Source organism: Saccostrea cucullata, unplaced genomic scaffold (genome assembly GCF_032062105.1).
Source record: "Saccostrea cucullata isolate Sc308-1 unplaced genomic scaffold, CSIRO_AGI_Scuc_v1 ctg459, whole genome shotgun sequence".
Taxonomy (NCBI): domain Eukaryota; kingdom Metazoa; phylum Mollusca; class Bivalvia; order Ostreida; family Ostreidae; genus Saccostrea; species Saccostrea cuccullata.
In genome coordinates, this window is record NW_026928692.1 from 270,956 (window position 1) to 293,038 (window position 22,083).

Here is a 22,083-nt window from a genome sequence, read left to right on the forward strand (position 1 = left end):
CAAAATGATGGAAACTAATGAACTCTAGTTAACACATTAATACCTTCAGTATTCAAATACCATTATCATTAATGTTTTTTTTTATATAAAATAAAATCTGGCAACTTTTAGTTTAATGTTGACTCACCTCTTCAAATCTCAGATGTTCAACTTAGCCAGTGACTGTTCCTCCGCCAAACACCAGCCATTACAAATGTCTCGGGGATTCTTTTTGTAGTATTCCGGAATTCTGTAGATTTGTACGTTTTCGGTTTTAGATGTTATTCATGTTACTTCCGTAATAAATAGTTTGTAACCGCATGGCTGAGTTATAAATCTCATTTATTCGAGTGAATACACAACATATCTGGCGACGAGGATGGCCACTGGACGTATTGGAAGAATCGATGTGTTCGATCCAGCGATCGAAACATGGACAGCGTACGAGGAAAGGCTGGATAACTTCTTCACAGCAAACACAGTGGACGACAACAAAAAAGTTCCCGCGCTACTGAGCCTCGTGGGCCCCAAAACATACGCATTGTTAAGAGACTTAACAGCACCCGAATTACCTAAGGCCAGGACATACAAGCAACTTACGAAAGCGCTGAAAGAACATTATTCTCCAAGGCCGTTGGTTATAGTAGAAAGATTTAGATTTCACAAGCGAGACCAGGAGGAGGGGGAGAGCGTTCGTGAGTACATTGCAGCTCTACGTAAACTAAGTGAGTTTTGTGAATTTAAAGACGTCCTTAATGACACATTACGGGACAGACTTGTGTGTGGGCTGAAAAACGAACACATTCAAAAGAAACTTCTCTCAGAGAAAAACCTCACTTACCAATCTGCGCTCGAGATCGCCATTGCGATGGAGACGGCGACAAATGACGCCCTGGAAATTCAAAGGAAACACCTTTCCACTACGCCCAGTGTTCACAAGCTAAGTGCACCTAAGAGTAAGAAAAGATTTCAACAAAAGCAACCTACGGCAGCCCAGCGGTGTTACAGATGTAATGGAAACCATACCTCAGATGACTGCAGATTTATCCATGAAACTTGTAGACAGTGTGGAAAAAAGGGACACATACAGCGAGCATGTCGTTCAAAACCAGCCTCTGTGAAACCACTGCATACGAACAGTAGAAAACATGTGCATGAAATGCAGGTAGCTGACGATTTTGAACCTATGTTCTCACTGAGAGTCAATGCTATGGGAGGACTCAAGGATGCAATCTGGATAAAGCCTCATGTGAATGGTCAAGAATTTCCCATGGAACTGGACACAGGGTCAGCGATTTCAGTTATCAACAGTGAAACTTATAAGCAGAATTTTTCAAATGTAAAGTTGATCGACACAGACGTAAACCTAAGGACGTACTCTGGAGAGAACATCACCCCACTGGGCGTGTGTTCAGTCAAGGTAGAGATGGATGGTCAGAAACGGCATTTGAACTTGTATGTGGTGGACAAAGGGGGGCCACCCTTGTTTGGCCGCGAGTGGTTGGGGAGCCTTAGACTGAATTGGGCCTATATCAAAACACTAGAGACTAGAAAACAAGGTGTAAGTGAAGTGATTGAGAAATACAAAAACGTGTTCACTGCTGATCTGGGAAAATTAAGGGACATATCGGCCAGAATAAAAGTAGACGAGTCGGCAACACCCAAGTTTTGTAAAGCTCGAGTGGTACCATATTCGTTGCGTCCCAAGGTTGACAAAGAACTAGACCGTCTTATCGAGACTGGAATCCTCAGTAAGGTAGAACACAGTGAATGGGCTACTCCCATTGTTTCAATACCCAAAAAAGATGGAACTGTGAGAATCTGTGGTGATTTTAAAGTCACTGTGAATCCTGTCTTGGATGTAGACCAGTACCCTCTACCCAAGATCGAGGACATATTTGCAAGTTTGGCGGGAGGACAACAGTTTACAAAACTGGACTTGAAGAATGCGTATCTTCAGATGACAGTGAGAGAAGAGGACAGGCATTATCTCACGATAAATACTCACCGTGGTTTATTCCAGTACAACAGGCTCGTGTTCGGAATAGCCTCCGCGCCCGCAATATGGCAGAGATCCATGGATACAGTTCTTCAAGGACTCGAGGGAGTACACTGCAACATGGATGATATGATCATTACTGGGAGAACACCTGAAGAACACCTTAAGAACTTAGAGCAAGTCTTGAAGCGACTTGACCGTTACGGGCTAAAAGCAAATGTAGACAAGAGTGAATTTCTAAAAGACAAAATTGAATTTTGTGGTCATGTGATTGATGCAGAAGGACTCCACAAAACATCAAAGAAAATTGAAGCGGTGCTAAATGCTCCAGAACCAAAGAACGTGTCGGAACTCAGAGCTTTCTTAGGACTCGTAAACTACTATGGACGATTCATGGAGAACTTATCTACTCACTCAGCACCCTTATATGACCTTCTGAAGGACAATTGCAAATTTGTATGGTCAAAGACATGCAGAGCAGCATTTGAGAAAATCAAGGAACTCGTGACGTCAGACCAAGTACTTGTGCACTACGATCCACAGAAGCCTGTAACTCTGGCAACAGATGCTTCTCCCTACGGACTGGGAGCCGTGCTCTCTCATGTGATGCCGGATGGTTCTGAAAAGCCGATCGCTTTCGCATCTAGATCACTTAGTCAAACAGAGAGGAAGTACGCACAAATTGATAAGGAAGCGCTAGGATTAGTTTGGGGAGTGAAGAAATTTCATGCATACCTGTATGGGAGAAAGTTCACCTTAGTGACTGATCATCAACCACTGGTATCTATTTTTCATCCCGAGAAAGGACTACCTGTCACTACAGCAGCTAGACTACAGAGATATGCGCTTTTTCTAGCAGGATTTCAATACGATATCCGATACAAAAACACAAAGAAACATAGCAACGCTGATGCCTTATCAAGACTTCCTGTGCCGCCAGAAAGCGAAGGATCCAATGAAGACGCTTATGACGTGACTGAACTGTATATGATTCAGCAACTTGAAAGCCTACCTGTTAATAGTAAGGAAGTGCAGAGAGGAACAGTAAAAGACACCGCTCTGAAAGTGGTTTATGACATGACAGCTTCAGGATGGCCAGTATCTTCAAATAACTTAAGTGAAGATCTGAAGGCATACTTCTCTCGCAGAAATGAAATCTCTATTTATCAGGGATGCTTACTATGGGGAATCCGTGTTATCATTCCCCAGGACCTTCGTTCACGTGTCTTAGAGGAGCTTCATGAAGGACACCCAGGGATCGTCAAGATGAAAACCGTAGCACGAAGTTTAGTATGGTGGCCAGGTATTGACAAAGACTTAGAGACACTTGTGAAAAGTTGCAAAGGTTGTCAGGAGAACCGACCTATGCCACCAGAAGCACCTGTTCATCCGTGGGAATGGCCCCAACGTGCATGGCAAAGGATACATGTAGACTTTGCTGGCCCGTTCCAAGGAAGCATGTTCTTAGTCGTAGTTGATGCATTCTCAAAATGGCCCGAAGTTGTCCAGATGTCAACAACAACGGGAGACCGCACAGTGGATGTACTGCGTAGGATATTTTCAAGGAATGGCCTACCAGATCAACTAGTCTCGGATAACGGACCACAGTTCGTCTCCGAAACCTTTAGAGACTTCATGAAGTACAACGGAATTCGTCACATTACGTCCGAGAACAAATGGGCTAGCGGAGAGACTAGTCCAGACACTGAAACAGTCAATGCGCGCATCAAAAGAGGAAGAAACTTCTACTTCTAAGCGTCTTGCCAACTTCCTACTTACGTATAGAAGTTCGCCGCATTCGACAACAGCGGAAACACCAGCTAAACTTTTCTTAGGACGTGAACTTTGTACCAGACTCACACGACTGAAGCCGAATGTTCGTAACACAGTGGAAGCTAAACAAGAAAGCATGCAGTACCGCATACCCGAACCCGTTCGACAGTTCAACACCGGTGACAAAGTTGCTGTTCGCGACTATCGCAGCCATAGTGAGAAATGGATCGCAGGGACAATTGACTCGAAAACAGGACCTCTTTCGTACAAAGTGGAAATTGCACCAGGGACAACATGGCGTCGGCATACAGACCAGATAAGATCTGCAGATTTCACCAACTCTGCGCAAATACCTCCAACCCTGAATCTAGATCAACAGTTAATTCGATCGAATGATGGTACATTGTCGGCCGAAACATCAGATGACTGTGACCGGGACAAGTTAATCGCGACACCGACCAAGAAACAAGCACCCGAACTGATGCCTATACCGACATGTTCACCGGCAGCAACTTTCGTATCTGAAAAACGCTATCCAACCCGTTCCACTCGTAATGTTGTGCCAAAACGCTACCAGCAGTAATAATGGACTGAATGATATATAAATGCATGCAATGTTTGATTTTTAGAATGGTATTGCTTTATGATTGCTTATGTTACATGTAACCAAGTAGTGCAAAAATGTAACCTTTTTTTTTGTCTGTCTCATCTTAAAATGTAAATTTGAAGTCTAGTGAAGTCTAGTCATGAATGTAAATCTAGTCAAAGTCTAGTCATAAATGTATTTTGTATACAGATGTCCAAGTAATATTGATATTCCTTCTACTAGTCATAATTTGATTTTTATTATTAAATGAAACATGAAATATGTGTCCATTACATTTAAAGGGGGAGGAATGTAGTATTCCGGAATTCTGTAGATTTGTACGTTTTCGGTTTTAGATGTTATTCATGTTACTTCCGTAATAAATAGTTTGTAACCGCATGGCTGAGTTATAAATCTCATTTATTCGAGTGAATACACAACACTTTTGATGTTTTTTGATGGTTTTTTTTTTGTTTCATGGTAGACGTTGGCAAATGAGGAACCCTTATTGGGCATGGTCTGAAGTGTCGAGTTAAGGTCTAAGTGGGAAGCCCTACCGGCTAATGGTGACATCTCATTAACTGAAATGTTTTTTTGAGATGCCAATCAACAAACAATCATACAATGAAATTTTAAAATAACAAACAACGATTATTCCAAAAGGTACTTTCAAGCAATATCCAAATTACGAGGAGAGACTAATCGGATATGGTGATGTCTCTTTGTTTTGGTTATAAGTAATAAAGTGTTTCAGCCGAATCACTGCATTTCTATTGGTTCAGCAGGTATGAGCCATCTTAGGACTAAAACAAATCTAAAGATTGATTGATAGTATGTTGTTTAACGTCCCTCTCGAGAATTTTTCACTCATATGGAGACGCCACCAATTGCCGGTGGAGAGCTGCAAATTTTGTCCTTTACTTGGCACTTAGGGCCATTGAGCAGTGAGGGGTCTTTTTCGTGCCAGCACCTACTGCGACACGACAGGTTTATACGGTCTCATCCGAAGGACACGGCAAATCTAAAGAATTACCCAAGTACCAAGAGAGGACATCCTTATAGGTGTCTTAAATTTGTATATGGTCAAATATTGATGCCTTTTATGTGTTTATTCAAAGGAGAATGAAAGACGGGAATTCTGCTGAGAACAAGTTCTCAGGGACTAAAACAGTAATTTGGACTCCCTAGAGCATCATGATTAAATACAACCCAACTCGACCAATGAAACAAAATCCATGTGCTTTGCTTAAAAATGACCTTCAACGACCAACAATGAGGTCACGTTTCTTTCCAATAATTTGTAAATAAGCTCTATTTTTTTTTTACGCCAGTTGTGATTTTTAAGAAGTTGTAGTAGATATAAACAATATTTTATGGACTTTCGTATTGAATAATGTTCGTCATCTTCATATCATTCATTTCGGACATGGCACATTCATTTAATAAGAGTTGTAACAAATTGTTTGATAAAAATTTACAATCGCTACATAAATATGCCGTTTGGTGGATTAGGACTTGACAAAGAGCACACGGCGGGTGTGACCGGTCGGCTGGGGATGCTCACTCCTCCTCCGATGTTTGGAGGTCCGTGTTTGCTCTGTTCCTATTTTGTATTGTTTAGTGGACTTTCGAGATTGAATACTGTTCGTTATCTCCATATATTTCATTGTATAATAAACGAGATGATTTCAGCTTTTCGATCAGCAACTTTACTTTCTTGTAATATTCTGCTATAACTTGCATATTCACGGTGATTACATCTTGGGATATTAATTTCTAAACCGAGGCAGGCTATTTATAAATAACGCTGCTTTCGGTACTTTGACGTTATCATCCGTGTGCCGTAGGGCGATACATCCGTGTGCCGTAGGGCGATACAACACAACATAAAATCTCATAATTGTTGTATTTATGCACGTATATTTTTGAAATTTGATATGTATCTTGATGAAAAAAAGTACTAAAGAGTGGTGAACATTTTAAAATGAAGTTTTCACTCGAGACAACATGTCTACGATTCCTAGTAATATCAGCGTAAATGCAATACACGCAGTATTCCGCTGACACTTCGTTCTGAAAATAAATGACTTATAAAGATGGGTCGACCTACTTTATTAAGGTTGTATTTGCAAACAAGGTCTTTGTATTGATCAAAGAATCAAAGAAATAAAAACCCTTAATTTTATATAACTAAATTAATATGTTTAATTAAATAATTAAATCAAAATGTTTCATGAGTGAAACATGCTTTTGCATACCATATGAACTATAGATGTAAACAATGCCTGAAGGCGCTATTGGTACTATACTGCAATCAAAATAAGATAACAATCCAAACAATAAAGTGATTATAGTGGCACTTTTGGTTTTAAATAATGAAGGATATGGAGATAACATAGATATTGTCAATGACTCAAGCATCTTTTTATGAGTATATTTGTGTGTGCAACTAGAATGTGTTTTACCAAAAAAGTCTTGCAAATGACCAATGACCAAGTAAGTAAATTTACGAGTTCCATTTTTATTGAAAAAGCAGCTGACAATGATATCAAAAAGAACTTCAATTTATAGTGGAGAATGGTTGTGTATAGAAGTTTTGAAGCTGTTGATTTTTATCTTGTGAATTCAAATTGAACAGTATTCAATAGATCATTGTATCAAAGCATCCCCTGCTGTCCGGGAAATAACGAAAAAAACAAGTCAAAATCAGGAGACTCATTTGCTGAGCAAACACGAAATGAACTCCAAAACAGAGGTTTTAGAAATTTCATACGTAGAGCATGCGTAGATGCCGTATGCAGGTGATGAAGGTATTTGCTGCATAATTAAAAAGTCATCACGTTTATCATAGAGCTTGGTTATTAGATTACCATTTATGTCTTTTTCAAGTAAAATATCCAAGTATGAAACAGATGTGTCAGACTCTGTGGTATCTTTTATATGAAGCTCACCATCGACATAGGAATGGAAATTACCATTGTTCATGACAATGCGTCGATATATCTAAATGTCAGTTGAAGGCCACAGCAAGTTTTTATCTTCTCTTTACGCATAAGATTTTGCAAAAATTCTGCTTCATATGAATAAGAAAAAATAACGATTTGGTAAAATCCAATAGATTGTTCGTCAGAAACTCAAGCATCTTTTTATGCGTATATTTGTGTGTGCAACTAGAATGTGTTTTACCAAAAAAGTTTTGCAAATGACCAATGTAAGTAAATTTAGTTCCATTTTTATTGAAAAAGCATGACAATGATATCAAAAAGCCTGAACTTCAATTTATAGTGGAGAATGGTTGTGAAAAACGTCAGTTTTGAAGCTGTTGATTTTTGGTAAAATCTTGTGAATTCAAATTGTGAACTCCAAAACAGAGGTTCGGATTAGATGATAAATTGTATTTGTCATGATCGGGAAATAACGAAAAATCCGTCGTCAATTCAGTGTATAATTAATGGACAAACAATTAGTATGAAAAAGAAGCATTTGACTCGATGATAAATTGTATTTGCTGATCATTGTATCAACCAAAGAACTTACGAAATTTAAACGAGACTGCTGAAATTCTTGTTTCATCGACTTGTTTTTCAATAATTTACCTCGTTTTAGAAATTGTTCATACGTAGAGCATGCTCTTGCTCTTGCGTATCGAATCAACTGAGATATATAAACTCCGTATGCAGGTGATGAAGGTATTTGCTGCATAAGTAAGGGAAGTTGATGATAGAAAAGTTAAAGTCATCACGTTTATCATAGAGCTTGGTTGTTAGATTACCATTTATGTCTTTTTCAAGTAAAATATCCAAGTATGAAACAGATGTGTCAGACTCTGTGGTATCTTTTATATGAAGCTCACCAGGATATATCGTATCGACATAGGAATGGAAATTACCATTGTTCATGACAATACGTCGTCGATATATCTAAATGTCGAGTTGAAGGCCACAGCAAGTTTTTATCTTCTCTTTACGCATGAGATTTTGCAAAAATTCTGCTTCATATGAATAAGAAAAGTCTGCCAATAACGGAGCGCATTTGGTACCCATGGGAATTCCAATAGATTGTTGGAAGACCTGGTCTCCAAAAACCACATAGATATTGTCAATCAGAAACTCAAGCATCTTTTTATGAGTATATTTGTGTGTGCAACTAGAATGTGTTTTACCAAAAAAGTTTTGCAAATGACCAATGACCAAGTAAGTAAATTTACGAGTTCCATTTTTATTGAAAAAGCAGCTGACAATGATATCAAAAAGCCTGAACTTCAATTTATAGTGGAGAATGGTTGTGTATAAAGTTTTAAAGTCGTCAAGTTTTGAAGCTGTTGATTTTTGGTAAAATCTTGTGAATTCAAATTGTCCAGAGCAAACACGGAACTCCAAAACAGAGGTTCGGATTAGATGCCATGGGGAAGTGAGCATCCCCTGCTGAGCAGTCACATCCGCCGTGTGCTCCTTGTCATGATCGGGAAATAACGAAAAATCCGTCGTCAATTCAGTGTATAATTAATGGACAAACAATTAGTATGAAAAACGTCAGTCAGCATTTGACTCGATGATAAATTGTATTTGCTGATCATTGTATCAACCAAAGAACTTACGAAATGATGACTTTAAACGAGACTGCTGAAATTCTTGTTTCATCGACTTGTTTTTCAATAATTTACCTCGTTTTAGAAATTGTTCATACGTAGAGCATGCTCTTGCTCTTGCGTATCGAATCAACTGAGATATATAAACTCCGTATGCAGGTGATGAAGGTATTTGCTGCATAAGTAAGGGAAGTTGATGATAGAAAAGTTAAAGTCATCACGTTTATCATAGAGCTTGGTTGTTAGATTACCATTTATGTCTTTTTCAAGTAAAATATCCAAGTATGAAACAGATGTGTCAGACTCTGTGGTATCTTTTATATGAAGCTCACCAGGATATATCGTATCGACATAGGAATGGAAATTACCATTGTTCATGACAATACGTCGTCGATATATCTAAATGTCGAGTTGAAGGCCACAGCAAGTTTTTATCTTCTCTTTACGCATAAGATTTTGCAAAAATTCTGCTTCATATGAATAAGAAAAGTCTGCCAATAACGGAGCGCATTTGGTACCCATGGGAATTCCAATAAATTGTTGGAAGACCTGGTCTCCAAAAACCACATAGATATTGTCAATCAGAAACTCAAGCATCTTTTTATGAGTATATTTGTGTGTGCAACTAGAATGTGTTTTACCAAAAAAGTTTTGCAAATGACCAATGACCAAGTAAGTAAATTTACGAGTTCCGTTTTTATTGAAAAAGCAGCTGACAATGATATCAAAAACCCTGAACTTCAATTTATAGTGGAGAATGGTTGTGTATAAAGTTTTAAAGTCGTCAAGTTTTGAAGCTGTTGATTTTTGGTAAAATCTTGTGAATTCAAATTGTCCAAAAGTTCTTTGGAATTTTTGAGTATCCACATCTGATTCACACCACTTCTTGAATATATTTTTGCACAGTACTCTTGAAGTTTTTCCTTCACTACTGTCAATATCTTATTGAGAAGTAAAGAAAGAGGTTTGGTTGAACATCTACTTGAACCCGCAATGTATCTTTGTTTGTACGGATTATTATGAAGTATCGGAATCCAATACATATATGGTATAGTTCAAATTCCTTTTTGGTTCTTCGGGATATCAAAAATATTCAAAACTGAAATATGATTTTGAAGAATTCCTTCCTTAGAAAAGAAACTATGAGTATAAGTTGGATTACCACGTGTAGAATTAAATCCATGTTCTTCTTAAATACAATTTATATAATGAGCCTTACAAAAGAATAAAATGTTACCTGCTTTGTCAGCAGGAACCAGTACGTACTGAGAAGTGAGTTTTTAGAGTGCTGTTTCTGTGTACAAGGACAGATTAAACAAACAAAAATTGGATGCCTGGATTGGTACATATTTCTGGGCTTACTTTTGTTTCAAATGATACAACTGATAAATTTCCAAAATATTATGACATTGTAAACCTTCTATGATGCTCACTATTCTACCTTTCTGCAGCCATACATAGTAATCTATACAAATATTTTTCATTTCAAATTCCACTTTTGTGTAAATTAAGTAAAGGTTTTGTATCATCTGTCCATAAATGATAAATTAGTCAATCTGTTCATTCTGATGTCTCCAAGAATGATTCAGTCCATGGGTCGAGATGAGCTGTCTATTGAACACTGTGTCGATGCATATTAAGTATTTTTCAGAAACTGCCAAACTTATCTTGTGTTTTTTAAATTTCAAAGAAAATGCAAATACAGAGTTTGAGCTTTCAAAGGACAAGAAGTCTTACCAAATCAGTCTATTAACTTTTAAGATTTGGCCATCATCAAATCAAAGTAATAGATACTGACTGATCCTAAAATACACGAAAAAAAGATAAAAAGAACCTTATCAATAATCACCATACTATTTGCCCATGTTCTTGTTTTCAATGGTTTTGAAGTTTCTACAGAGAGCGTGTTTTTAGAGTCACCCAAATGTGATCCTTCGATATTTTTGTCAGACACTGCGTTTCCAACAAAACATGGAATTTGATGTTCGCCATAATAAAAGAAGAGTCTGGTTTGAACAATGACTAAAACCATCATAATAACACTCAGAACCATCAGTATTTCTATGTATACCACCATGTATACATTGTCTTTGGCAGGGAGAGAGGATCCAATGGCCGACAGATAAATCGAGTAGGCCAGAAATGTTGTGATTGCAAAAGATATTTTCTCACCAGATTCCACAGGAATGAGAAAGACAAACAAATTCATTACAGAGAGCAAACAAAGGGGCAGCAACACCGTCAGTACCACGAAATACGGTTTTCTTTGTAATGTGAAGCTAGCAGTAAGTCCAGTCTTTCCGTAAGGCATACCGTAAACTCTGCCTGCCTCAACTTTCCACTCGGTTGTTCCCCGTACCTCCAGAACACTAGGTTCCGCATTGATTATAACATCATCGTAAGGGTATCCAAGAATAGAGAAAATAAAATCACATGTTTGTGTATCAAAAGGGTACTTCTTTAAATTCAGCTCACAGACAACTGAATATAACCCGGCAGGATACCATTCAATATCACCAGAAGATGAGACGCGAAAAATCTTGTAAGGATTCTGAAAAGTTTCAAAATCTCCAACAGGATTCCCTAAAGCAATCGTGGGCCACCATATGTCATTTGTCTTGAACTCTATGCTACTTATATTGGAATACTGTTCTTTGTTCCAGACTAGGAATTCATCATTCCAAAGAATCCTTAGGCTGCCAAGCAAGGTAACAGTTTCCTCCTTTTCATTTAGATCGTTGAAGCGATGGACGTAAAAAGAAGCTTTAATGATCACTGGGTCAGCTTGGTTTTTCCGGGGTCGGATATAAGGGTCGTAGTTCCGCAGTAAAGACTTCCTCAGTGATGTTATATTTTCTGCAGTCACGTTTTCTTTTCCCAAACATTCTTTAAGCAAGAAAGTTAAGAACGACCAAAGGAAGAGGTCTACTCGGTGTCGCATGTTGACTGTATGTAATAGGACAAAAACTTGTATCCACCTTTCATTGATCGATATATTGGGTAAAATCAAGAATTGATGTATACTGCAGAATGTTTTTCAACCAGCATTATAGATTGATAACCACGTTAAAGACCTCAAACAAAATGTGTAATGGACACATTGTAGAAATAATTATCATTGATTACACTTACGACTAGATCACTTGGAGTTTAAAAGGGTTTTGATTTGTCTGCAAATAGTTAAATGCACGGAAATGACAGTGTAATTAAGGAATCAGTAGCCCAACAAGTGCTCTGTATTCGGAACTTTGTACACAAGAGGACCTTTGGACATATCGTTCACCCGATTGTTTTAGATTTTTCAAATATTCTATTAAAATAACTGAACCACATTGTAGCCCCAAAATTCCCTTCAGGGAGTATGATTTACAGTTTTGTAATTAAACTTAAATCCACAAACCATCAGAATGTTTTAATATTTCTTTGCCAGAGTTTTGAAGTTCCTTACGAATCAGTTAAGTTTTAATCCATGTTCAAATTTGCATTCTAGTTTTAGTCCCACCCCATTCCTTGGTGTCATAATGACTAGTAAATAAAAAAATAATTGAATCAATACAACATATTGACTTTTGAATATTTAAATGACCTTCAGGTCAATTTAAAATAAATGATTATCAATTAACAAAATTTTCTTTCATTTATATGTCGACCGATCTGACTTTGCTTGGAATTTGAAATAAAAGATTCCACAGAGTCTGAGACATCTGTTTTAAAATTTGATATCATACTAGAAAGGACATTAATGGTAATCTAACAGTAAAACGTTAACTTAATAAAAAAAGCCATTTTACTTCTACTTTCCTGTCTCAACTTTCCTTGTATATGAGGCATTATATTCTTATCACCTGTGTATGGAGTTAATGTATGCCAATAAATTCCATACGCAATAGTTCAACATACGAACACTTTCTAAAACAATTCAAGCTATTGACAAACAAGCTGATGAAGCAAGCATACCAAAGTCACACTTCAGGTCACCATATTGCAAATTTTGTTGCAGTACCCTTGGTGCTGGCACAAAGAGATTCTTCACTGCACATGGCCCAAAACATTGTTATATTTAAGGTCAGACGACATGTTCCTCAAAAATATATAATTTTTCATAAGATATTGTCATTGAAGTATAGGTACTTAAACAAGTTTCCTCACAGAAAATTAGGGTACCTTACCAGGCATTTGGACAAGATATCACAGGGTCATATTTCTTATAAAACCCCTATGGGTAATCTTCTGAATTGCCTAAATCATAATTTTTGGTGTACTTATATTTAGAAATGTTTTGAAAACCATTTAGAAATCACAAGAGAATGACAAATATGCATATTTTCTTTTATATGATACCAAGAAATACTAAACATATATTTGCGGAACCTGTCGTCTGATCTTAATCTGTGATGAACACCTGGAAGTAGTGGCGTTTTATACTTGAGTAAACGTTTCCCGAAAGTGACCTTGAATAAAAGAAACAAACAAAAAATTAAAACTGTCAAACAGACAGTGCCTTTTTTTTTTATATTCCAAATTCAAAAATTCACAAAGGTAAATCGGAAAATTTATTTGGCTTCGAGAAATGTATTTAAAAGTAGCACATAATTCTGTGTACCTAAACATGCTAAACCAGAGTAAAATGATATTGTTACGGGAAAGAACCAGTTCTTCAATTCTTTATACAGCCAATAAGCCAAATAAAGTAAGGTTACTTTTATTCATAAATCGTTCAGAAAATGTATATGCTACTTTAATAAAAAATCGCTTTCGCTTTGGATATATGTTTTGTAATGTTTAATTGACTTTTGAGCTCGCATACCGTTTGCTAAACCCACACATTTCATATATCCCAAAGTTTAGTGCTAGAAAGAAGAAAATAATGTTTCAGTAAATTGTCATAGCTCGTAAATTTTGTCTTTTATTGATGAAAATTGAAAAGGCTTGCTAATATTCAACTTGATTTTTCAACAAATTTTATTTAAGATAGAAACCGCATTCAGGAAACAAGATTAATTGTCTATAGTAGAAGTACTTTGTAACTTTGACCCACTACATGTTTGTCCTAGCTATCTAAATGTGATATCAATTAAACGTTTTATTGTTCCCATATGCACTCCCCAGAAGGCGGTTACCTTGCCATCATGTGATATTACTATACTGAATGACTGAACGGGTGTAATTAATAGAAATGAATTAAACATTAGATATATAGCGAATCAATTAGCGCAAACATTAAATTCATGAAGTGAATTTTAGACATGAAGATCCATTGAGTCGATAGAGGGGAAACGTTTATGTAAAATCTTGGAAACTAACACTTCTTATACACGGAACATGAAAATCTGTTAACAAAAGTGCTTTTAGATATTGATCCCACCCCTGACGTTTTGGGGTCTGCGATTCCTCTGCTCATTTGTTTAATGGACTTTTGAACTTGAACACCGCTCGTTATCTCCATATTTTTCACTTATCAATTACCAAAAGACAAAAGTACGAGGCGTATATATTTGAGGAGACTAAAAAAAAATAATATTATATAATAATAAATATACAAAATAAAGAATTTACAGAAATGACTGGTTCATCATATAATCCAGTGATAAAAAATAATTTCTGATTTAATATAAATTAAAAAAAAAAGATACTTACGGAATTAAGAATCGTCAGAAAGAAGGCTTATGATGAGTAGGTGTGAAATAGTTATTTTTGAACATACACAACTAAGTTTGCTATCATAAAATAACACGATAATTTTAGATTGGAATAGTGCTGAGAACATCTATTGAAATCTCAAAACTGATCTCTCCCAGTTTAATTGTAATATTGTAGAAAGGGTAGAGTTTTTTTTCTTTAAATATGGTTTATTTAATGCTTTCTCTCATGAAAAGTACTAAAGAATTTATTTCCCATAAGAGTGCCATTTCGTCATCGCGATCGGGTACCATTAACTCTCTGAGAGTAAACAGTTAGGATAACATTAAACCGTTATGTCAGAACGGTGGAGACATTTCAGCAGTTGTTAGCACAGAACGGCCATCAATGTTAAATAATTAATAACTTTCAGTTATATAAATCAGAGCCTTTGATATAAATCAGAACCTTTGATCACACAAACAATTCTGACGAACTTCATTGTTCTGGATATACAATATGGAAATCTACTTCAACATAGTATTCATTACTGCTGTTTTTGGCGTTACTTTTGCTAAAATAGGCAAAAATTCTAGTTGGAAGATAAAGAAAACAAATAGAACGGAACTGCCCAGTGATAAAAGAGAGCTTAGAGCTGTTCAGATTCGAGATGTGAAAAAAGAATCACCGTTGAGAAAAATCAGGTCATCGGAAGATGGATTAGAAGAAAAATACCCCCAAAATAAGGACCGTATTGAGGTCCGTCAGACCCTGGATAAACTTAACCTAACCAGTGATCTCTACAACATTCTTCAGGAGGATTATCTGTTTTGTCCAATGTCAAGTCCATGTCTGACACGCCCACGTTTGAATTTTTCGCAGATGTTACCATACCGTCCCTGTTGTAAGGAGTGCAGCTGCACTGAAGACTGCTACAAGACGGGTACTTGCTGCGCGGACATCGAAACACCAAAATCTTCCATAGACTGTATAATACCACAATATCTTCCGTATGGAAGGTCCTTGGTCAACAATACAATTCAAATTAAAATGGTGACCATGTGTAAACACAATTTTGCTGGAAAGGACATGAAAGATTTGTGTGAGAGACCTAATGTGGGACTGAAATCAATTGACAAGTTTTTGCCGGTATTTGCTAGTGGTAATGCCTATCGGAACCGCTTCTGTGCGCTCTGTAATGACGTATCTATTTCTAATATCATACCATTTCGAGGACAAGTCGCTTGTCCCAACGCCACGGGAGTGTACGCTAGCTCTGTTTCGAATCTTTTACAATCTCTTGAAGAAGAAAGACGATGTAACCTTTTGTTTTATTTGCCACCACAAGCAATGCGTTTCGTTACTGATCTTAGATGTGATATTGGGTTTATCAGAGAATGTAATGTAACAGGGAAATGGCGTCACTATGACCCCACTGTTGAGCGTGCGTGCACATCCTATACACATATCTATCGTACTATGTACAGAAATGTCCACTGTTACATGTGTAACAATGAAGATACTCCATTTATGAAGTGTTCCCATAGAGATCTTCAACCAGAAACAGGGTTTACAATGGGAGCCTTCACCGCCATGTTACAATTCTCTTCAGATGTTCAGAATGAAGACATTGAAAGCCTGGACAACAATCAATGTCAACAAAACGAAATAAAAGATGTTTTAAGGGTAATATGAATTGTATTTCTTAGCATCTTTGTCACTTTTATTTGTGTTTTGTTGTGATGTTTTGTTAAAAACTAAACGAATATTATTTGGTATTCAGTTTGACCTCTGAAGTATTCCTTTTACCCCTGTTCATGGATGTTTCAGTAGAAAAATAAAAGACAAATGTAGCGATATTAGCAAAAGCATTGTTTCGATTGTAGTTTATATGCCTCTTGTCATTGTAAGAGCAGAAATTTTGTGCATTTACATGTGACTTTTGCAATCGTATCATCACGGTCTCAGCGCATCAAACACATCACAAAACAAACTTACCTTATTGAAGTTATTCCTATGGCAGGCTGTATCTTACTTTCTCAAACCTCTCTTTTGTAGAATGTGTGCGTTCGTCCCAGATGTTCCATTCCTTTCTCGTTTGACGGCAGAACAAGAACATGCTCCAAAGTGTTTGAAGATAGAATTACCGTATATGAATTATTTTTGCTTGTAACAAGCAAAGCCTCATTCCGAACAGACTTGGTACAACCGTTTATAACAGATTATCTAAGTAGTGGATCCTCTTTTCACTTGATGTACCAAAGACTTTTCGAAGTCGATTTTAAGAATTCCACAATCTCTACACACACGATATTTCACATGTTATTCAGGGGAAATGATTCATCTCAACAAATACACCATGTTCTTGGAACTGCTGAGTATCTGAAGAAAGTTTTTAGAGAAATAACAAAAGCTGAAATTCTTACGGGACAGGCTTACAGTGATTTCTCCAACTTAAGCACCTACTTCTTCCCTTACGACGGACAGCGCCTTCGAGAAAAAAACACTAGTATTGATGATTTAATCCCTCCCAGTGATTTCCGTGATACATTATCAAACAGAGTTTCAAGATTATTAATTTGTCCTTTCATAACACTCGAAAACTACACCACCATTTTAAAGAAGAACACTTATGAGCTCTGTGTTTTGGAGTTGAATGTCTGCTTTGAACAGATGGAATTCAGGGATACAAACGGTACCTACTCAGTCTGTATTGAGAAATTCGTGAAAAGGATGAATGATTTATCATTAAAGACGGCGTCCACACTTTCAGACCGTGACGATGTCGAGGGGGTCCTTTCACTTGCCAGTACATGTATCTCTGTCGTGAGTCTGCTCTATGTTATAGTGACGTTCACATTGTTTAGTTCTTTGAGAACTTTTCCGGGAAAGTTGATTCTTGCGCTCTCTCTCAGCCTTTTAGTTGCCCACCTCCTGTACCAGTTTGGTTTGTTCCAAACTGACTACCCCATCGTTTGTAAAAGCCTGGGCATCTTGATTCATTTCTTCTGGCTGTCGGTCATTTACTGGATGAATGTGTCTTGTTTCCACATGGTATCTGTCTTTACTCGAACCTTTGCACAAGAGCTTAACACCAAGTCCAGATTCCTAAGCTACACAGCTTATGTTTATCTTAGCTCCTTCTTCTTTGTGATTATCAATGTGGTTACGAGTCATTTCAGGAAAGCTGGACTAGGATATGGCGGTAATATTTGTTGGATTTCTAGTTCGGATATGGTTGGATACGTTTTTGCGTTACCTCTTGGCGTTGTCTTATTGTCAAACTTTATTATGTTTGTAGTCGTCGTCGTTTTCTTCCACAGACGACCTAACCTCCAAGGAAGGAAAAATCGTGATCGGGACGACTTCCTTATCTTTATCAAACTGACGAGCATAACTGGGGTCTCTTGGGCGTTTGGATTCCTTTTCGAATGGTTCCGCGTGAAGGTGTTCTCCTATCTATTTATAGTATTTACTGGATGTCAAGGCTTGTTTCTAATGATTTCTTTCTCCTGTAATTCACGTGTGTTAAAACTTTACTCATCTGCTGTCAAGGGTTCAGGCAATAGATCCAACTCCTCTTCTATGTACCAACTAACACGTCCGTCTAAAGATTCAAGTCGTAACACCCATCAAACGTCCACTTCGACGTCTCAGAGGACGTAATCTACGAAACACCATTACACTTCACATCGTACATTTGCATGTTGGGAAGAGAACTTTAGCAAAATCTTCAAATGAACAAAGCAAAAAAAACTATATATTCCCGCCTTACTGTTTTAGCATTCATTTATACAGGAATCTACGAATATTCCATCATCACCTGCAAATCGACTTTATGTCTCTGTTTGATTCGAAAGGCAAGACGTACTGTTTCTGAATCGAAGAGAGCTACTGACAAATAAGAACAAGGATATCCACATTCTTGTTTAAAATCAATATTTCGCAAATTCTATTGTCAACACTCAGCAAATAGTCAAGCACTGATTGACATTTTTCATAAAAGCCTCATTTTATACAGCATTGTCTGTGGATTTTTCCATTTACATGATCATGCATGACAAGCAAACGGAAGGTGTGACTGGTCAGTGGGAATGCCTGGTCCTCCATGGCACCTGATCCCACCTTTGATGTTTTATAAGAGGTCCGTTACATGCAAGTTCAATAGACTTTTAAGCATGATAACTGATGTATTAACTGCTGTCAATACCATTCATATAAGGCCCTAAAACTGGATTTGTTAGGCCTTAGTAAAAACAAAACAATATTTTACATAATTTAATCAATAATTTACCAATAAACAATAATTATCACAGATTGGTATGCACGGATCAAGATTTTTTTTTTGGTTTTATTCTTACTTTAAATTGCATTTCTCATTTGTTTATGACATGACAATAAATTTGCGGTCATTAGACAAACCTGTGTTTATACAATGATAAGTAACTGCTATCTGAATTGTTATACAGTTTGTATATATTTTTATGAGTATTTATTATGTCTAATTTGTATCTTGAATCAAATGATTTCAATTCTTTTCTCAATTTCAAGATAAAAGAAATCTTAAATATAGTATCAATTATTCACCAATATACTGTAAATCACTTTTTATTCGCGAGAACTTTATTTTCGCATAATTAAACGGTAGAAATCGCATATAATAGAAAATATAGCAATGACCACAATTCGTGAAAATTTTGTTTCGCTAATAAAGAGTCGATGACTATCTCTCGAAAATAAGGTGTCGCGAAAATTAAGTGATTTACAGTAAACTAACAGTAATTAATTCTAAGTTGGAATAAAATTGTTAACATTTTAAAGAATAACTTTTTCTTTAAAAACAGTAAATATATACAAAAAGAATTAAAAAAACATTTATTCAAGGTTAATTCAATTCTCCTGAGTTTGGCTTCATTCAAAATACTGCTGTTCTTGCATAGCTCTTGACACTGCACAACATACTGCAGTGTGTTTTAAAAATCTAATAAAATTCAGTAAAAAACAGATGAAAAAATACGAACCCTTCGGACAAAATTTTGAAATCTCAATTGAAATCAGGAAGGGTTTCTTTCGATGTCTGCCAATAAAATGAAGCTGAATTACAGATTTCTTTGGTTTCTCTTCCTTAGATATGCAGAATTTAAAAAAAATGAATAAAAGTTGCTTATAAAACCATTTTTCACATGATACTATTCAGTAAACATATCTAACTGATAAAATGTGATATATAAAATAAAAAATATAAACATTGATTCTAACAGAAATCTTATTAAGATGGGCATTTAAGTACTGAACACTGAAATACAATTTGAAATTCCACCAGATATTTATTATACAAGTGCAATCTTGAAAGTTTGGCAAAGAAACAAATGAACAATAAGTAAACTAAGATTACCCTTAAACAAAACTTAAGCCAACAATTTCAAAGAATTAACAATTTGAATAACAGAAATTATTTATTAATTTTATCAATAATCGTATCAATTGTTTATTATGGGTCAATTCAATCAAGTGGCCTTGATGCCTATAAGCACTTTAATTAATTAATGGTTTTCCATTTAAAGCTTTCCATGATAATCAACGATGGTCAGACTCGAATGATACAGTGTGTGAAGTAACAAACAATAACAATTCATTGAGTTCCCTTGTGTGGTGAGATAACAAGTGATAAAATACAACACAGTAAAGCCAATGACTTCTGATACATAACCATATACTTCAATGATTGTATTTTTGATATGAATTGTTCCCTGCATTAATGCAGAAGAGTTTATAAAATGACTTAAAATGGACCATAAAAATTCAATGTATTATGATGATGAACACAAAGAAATTCAGTTTTTTTTAGGTCTTGATATCAAAGGCCTGGGTCTTTTCAAGATTGGGAAATTCCAAAAAAACATTCCTTAAAAGAAAAGAGGTGGGAATGTTAATGATGTCATCTAATCCATGGCATAGCTGAGGGACATTTTATAGTTCTCTGTTTTATGTATAACTCAAGCAAGACAAGTAAGATATCTCATGGTAACCAGATAATGATATTCAAATTAATATTCTTTCTCTATCAAAGTATTTTCCATGTTTTCTGTCTATCAACATGCCAAAATAATACATATCTTGATTAAAAGCCTAGGGATACATTCTACATTTACAGACTTCTAAATTCCAAGGTAAGTTCCTGACTCCGATCGTGTATCATTAGGAGTCCATATTGCAATCTTTCCATCACTACTGCCAGAACCACTCAGAATATAACGATTCTCGGCATTACAAAGGGAGCGAACTGCATCATCATGCGCCTGCAGTGATCGAAAGGCTTTCTTTGTGTCACAATTTATTATGAAAATTCTGCCATCTTTGGATCCTGCCCAAATCTGCAAAAATATACAAGTCATAAGTGAAATTAAATAAATTCAAATGTACATAATTCCTTGAATTACTGTTAAAGTGGAAATTTTATGTTGAAAAAACTTTGTTGATTTTAGATCTAAAATGATTTTATAGTTACTTAATTTTGAAGTTTTAAAAATAATCAAATATTTACTACATGTGTAGTTCTAGGAAAATACTTTTTTAGGAATTAAACCTGTTATTTCATAAGTAAATATTAACAATAAAACAAGAGGCCCACGGGCCTTATAGGTCACCTGAGTATTGTGTAACAACTTTCAAACAATTAAATTTGGTTCGTGTTTTAAACCAGAGGCCATGAAATTCAAAATTCACAATTTTGAAAGAGGCACCATTGCTTATCATAATTATAAACTTAGCATGCTTACTCTATTTACTTAATACCCAGAGGTAGATCATAGTAACAAAGAGAAAATGCACTTCCACTTTATACCCAGTTGTGCACCTCACCCCAAAGGAAACACTGACCCAGGGGCCATATATTTCAAAAAATTGCAAATTTTATCATAAAATAGTTGCTTAATACCAAAGAGCAGATTTCAAAGCATTTTCAGACTATGTGACCCCCCCCTCCCCCACCCAGGGGGCATATAAAACCAATTTGCTAGATGCACCTTTCTTCATCATAAATATATATACTTGGATCATTGGCATAAAACCCATAAGCAAAGGAAAATATTTTCAAAGAACTAATGTATATATATATTAGAGCCCCATATCTAACACCAGAACCCTTAACCCTGGGGCCATAAAATTCACAATTTTGGAAGAGGCACTCTTGCTCATCATAACGATGTACTTAGTTAGTTTATTTAATACCCAGAAGCAGAGAAGAAGATTTTCAAAGAATAATGCATTTTCACTATATACAGCCCCGCCCTAACACCAGAACCCCTGACCCTGGGGCCATAAAATTCACAATTTTGGAAGAGGCAATCTTGCTCATCATAACGATGTACTTAGTTAGTTTATTTAATACCCAGTAGCAGAGTAGAAGATTTTCAAAGAATTAATGATTTTCACTAAATAATCAATAGAGCCCTGCCCTAACACCAGAACTCCTGACCCTAATGATAAATTTAAATCATATACCCCCATCATAACTAACTGTTAGTTTATTTAAACATA

The 22,083-nt window shown here is 36.2% G+C and overlaps 5 protein-coding genes across 5 annotated transcripts in view; 3 read left to right on the forward strand and 2 right to left on the reverse strand.

Moving 5' to 3' along the window:
* Positions 1-358: 358 nt before the first annotated feature.
* LOC134278466 (uncharacterized protein K02A2.6-like) lies at positions 359-3,733 on the forward strand. The gene has a single exon (XM_062760784.1). The coding sequence runs from the start codon at positions 359-361 to the stop codon at positions 3,731-3,733; it is 3,375 nt and encodes a 1,124-aa protein (XP_062616768.1).
* A 154-nt stretch (positions 3,734-3,887) lies between these two features.
* On the forward strand, positions 3,888-4,334 carry LOC134278467 (uncharacterized). Its single transcript, XM_062760785.1, has one exon. The coding sequence runs from the start codon at positions 3,888-3,890 to the stop codon at positions 4,332-4,334; it is 447 nt and encodes a 148-aa protein (XP_062616769.1).
* A 6,347-nt stretch (positions 4,335-10,681) lies between these two features.
* Positions 10,682-11,866, reverse strand: LOC134278468 (neuronal acetylcholine receptor subunit alpha-7-like). Its single transcript, XM_062760786.1, has one exon. The coding sequence runs from the start codon at positions 11,864-11,866 to the stop codon at positions 10,682-10,684; it is 1,185 nt and encodes a 394-aa protein (XP_062616770.1).
* Positions 11,867-15,063: 3,197 nt separating this feature from the next.
* On the forward strand, positions 15,064-18,663 carry LOC134278470 (uncharacterized). The gene is made up of 3 exons (XM_062760787.1): positions 15,064-16,230; positions 16,603-17,749; positions 18,566-18,663. Exons 1-3 carry the CDS (start codon positions 15,064-15,066, stop codon positions 18,661-18,663), a joined length of 2,412 nt encoding a protein of 803 aa, XP_062616771.1.
* A 566-nt stretch (positions 18,664-19,229) lies between these two features.
* Positions 19,230-22,083, reverse strand: part of LOC134278478 (DENN domain-containing protein 3-like) — a 28,411-nt gene continuing 25,557 nt past the window's right edge. Inside the window, 1 exon segment of the mRNA XM_062760796.1 lies at positions 19,230-20,918. Within this exon segment, the coding sequence (XP_062616780.1) occupies positions 20,703-20,918 (216 nt within the window). The 3' untranslated portion in view covers positions 19,230-20,702.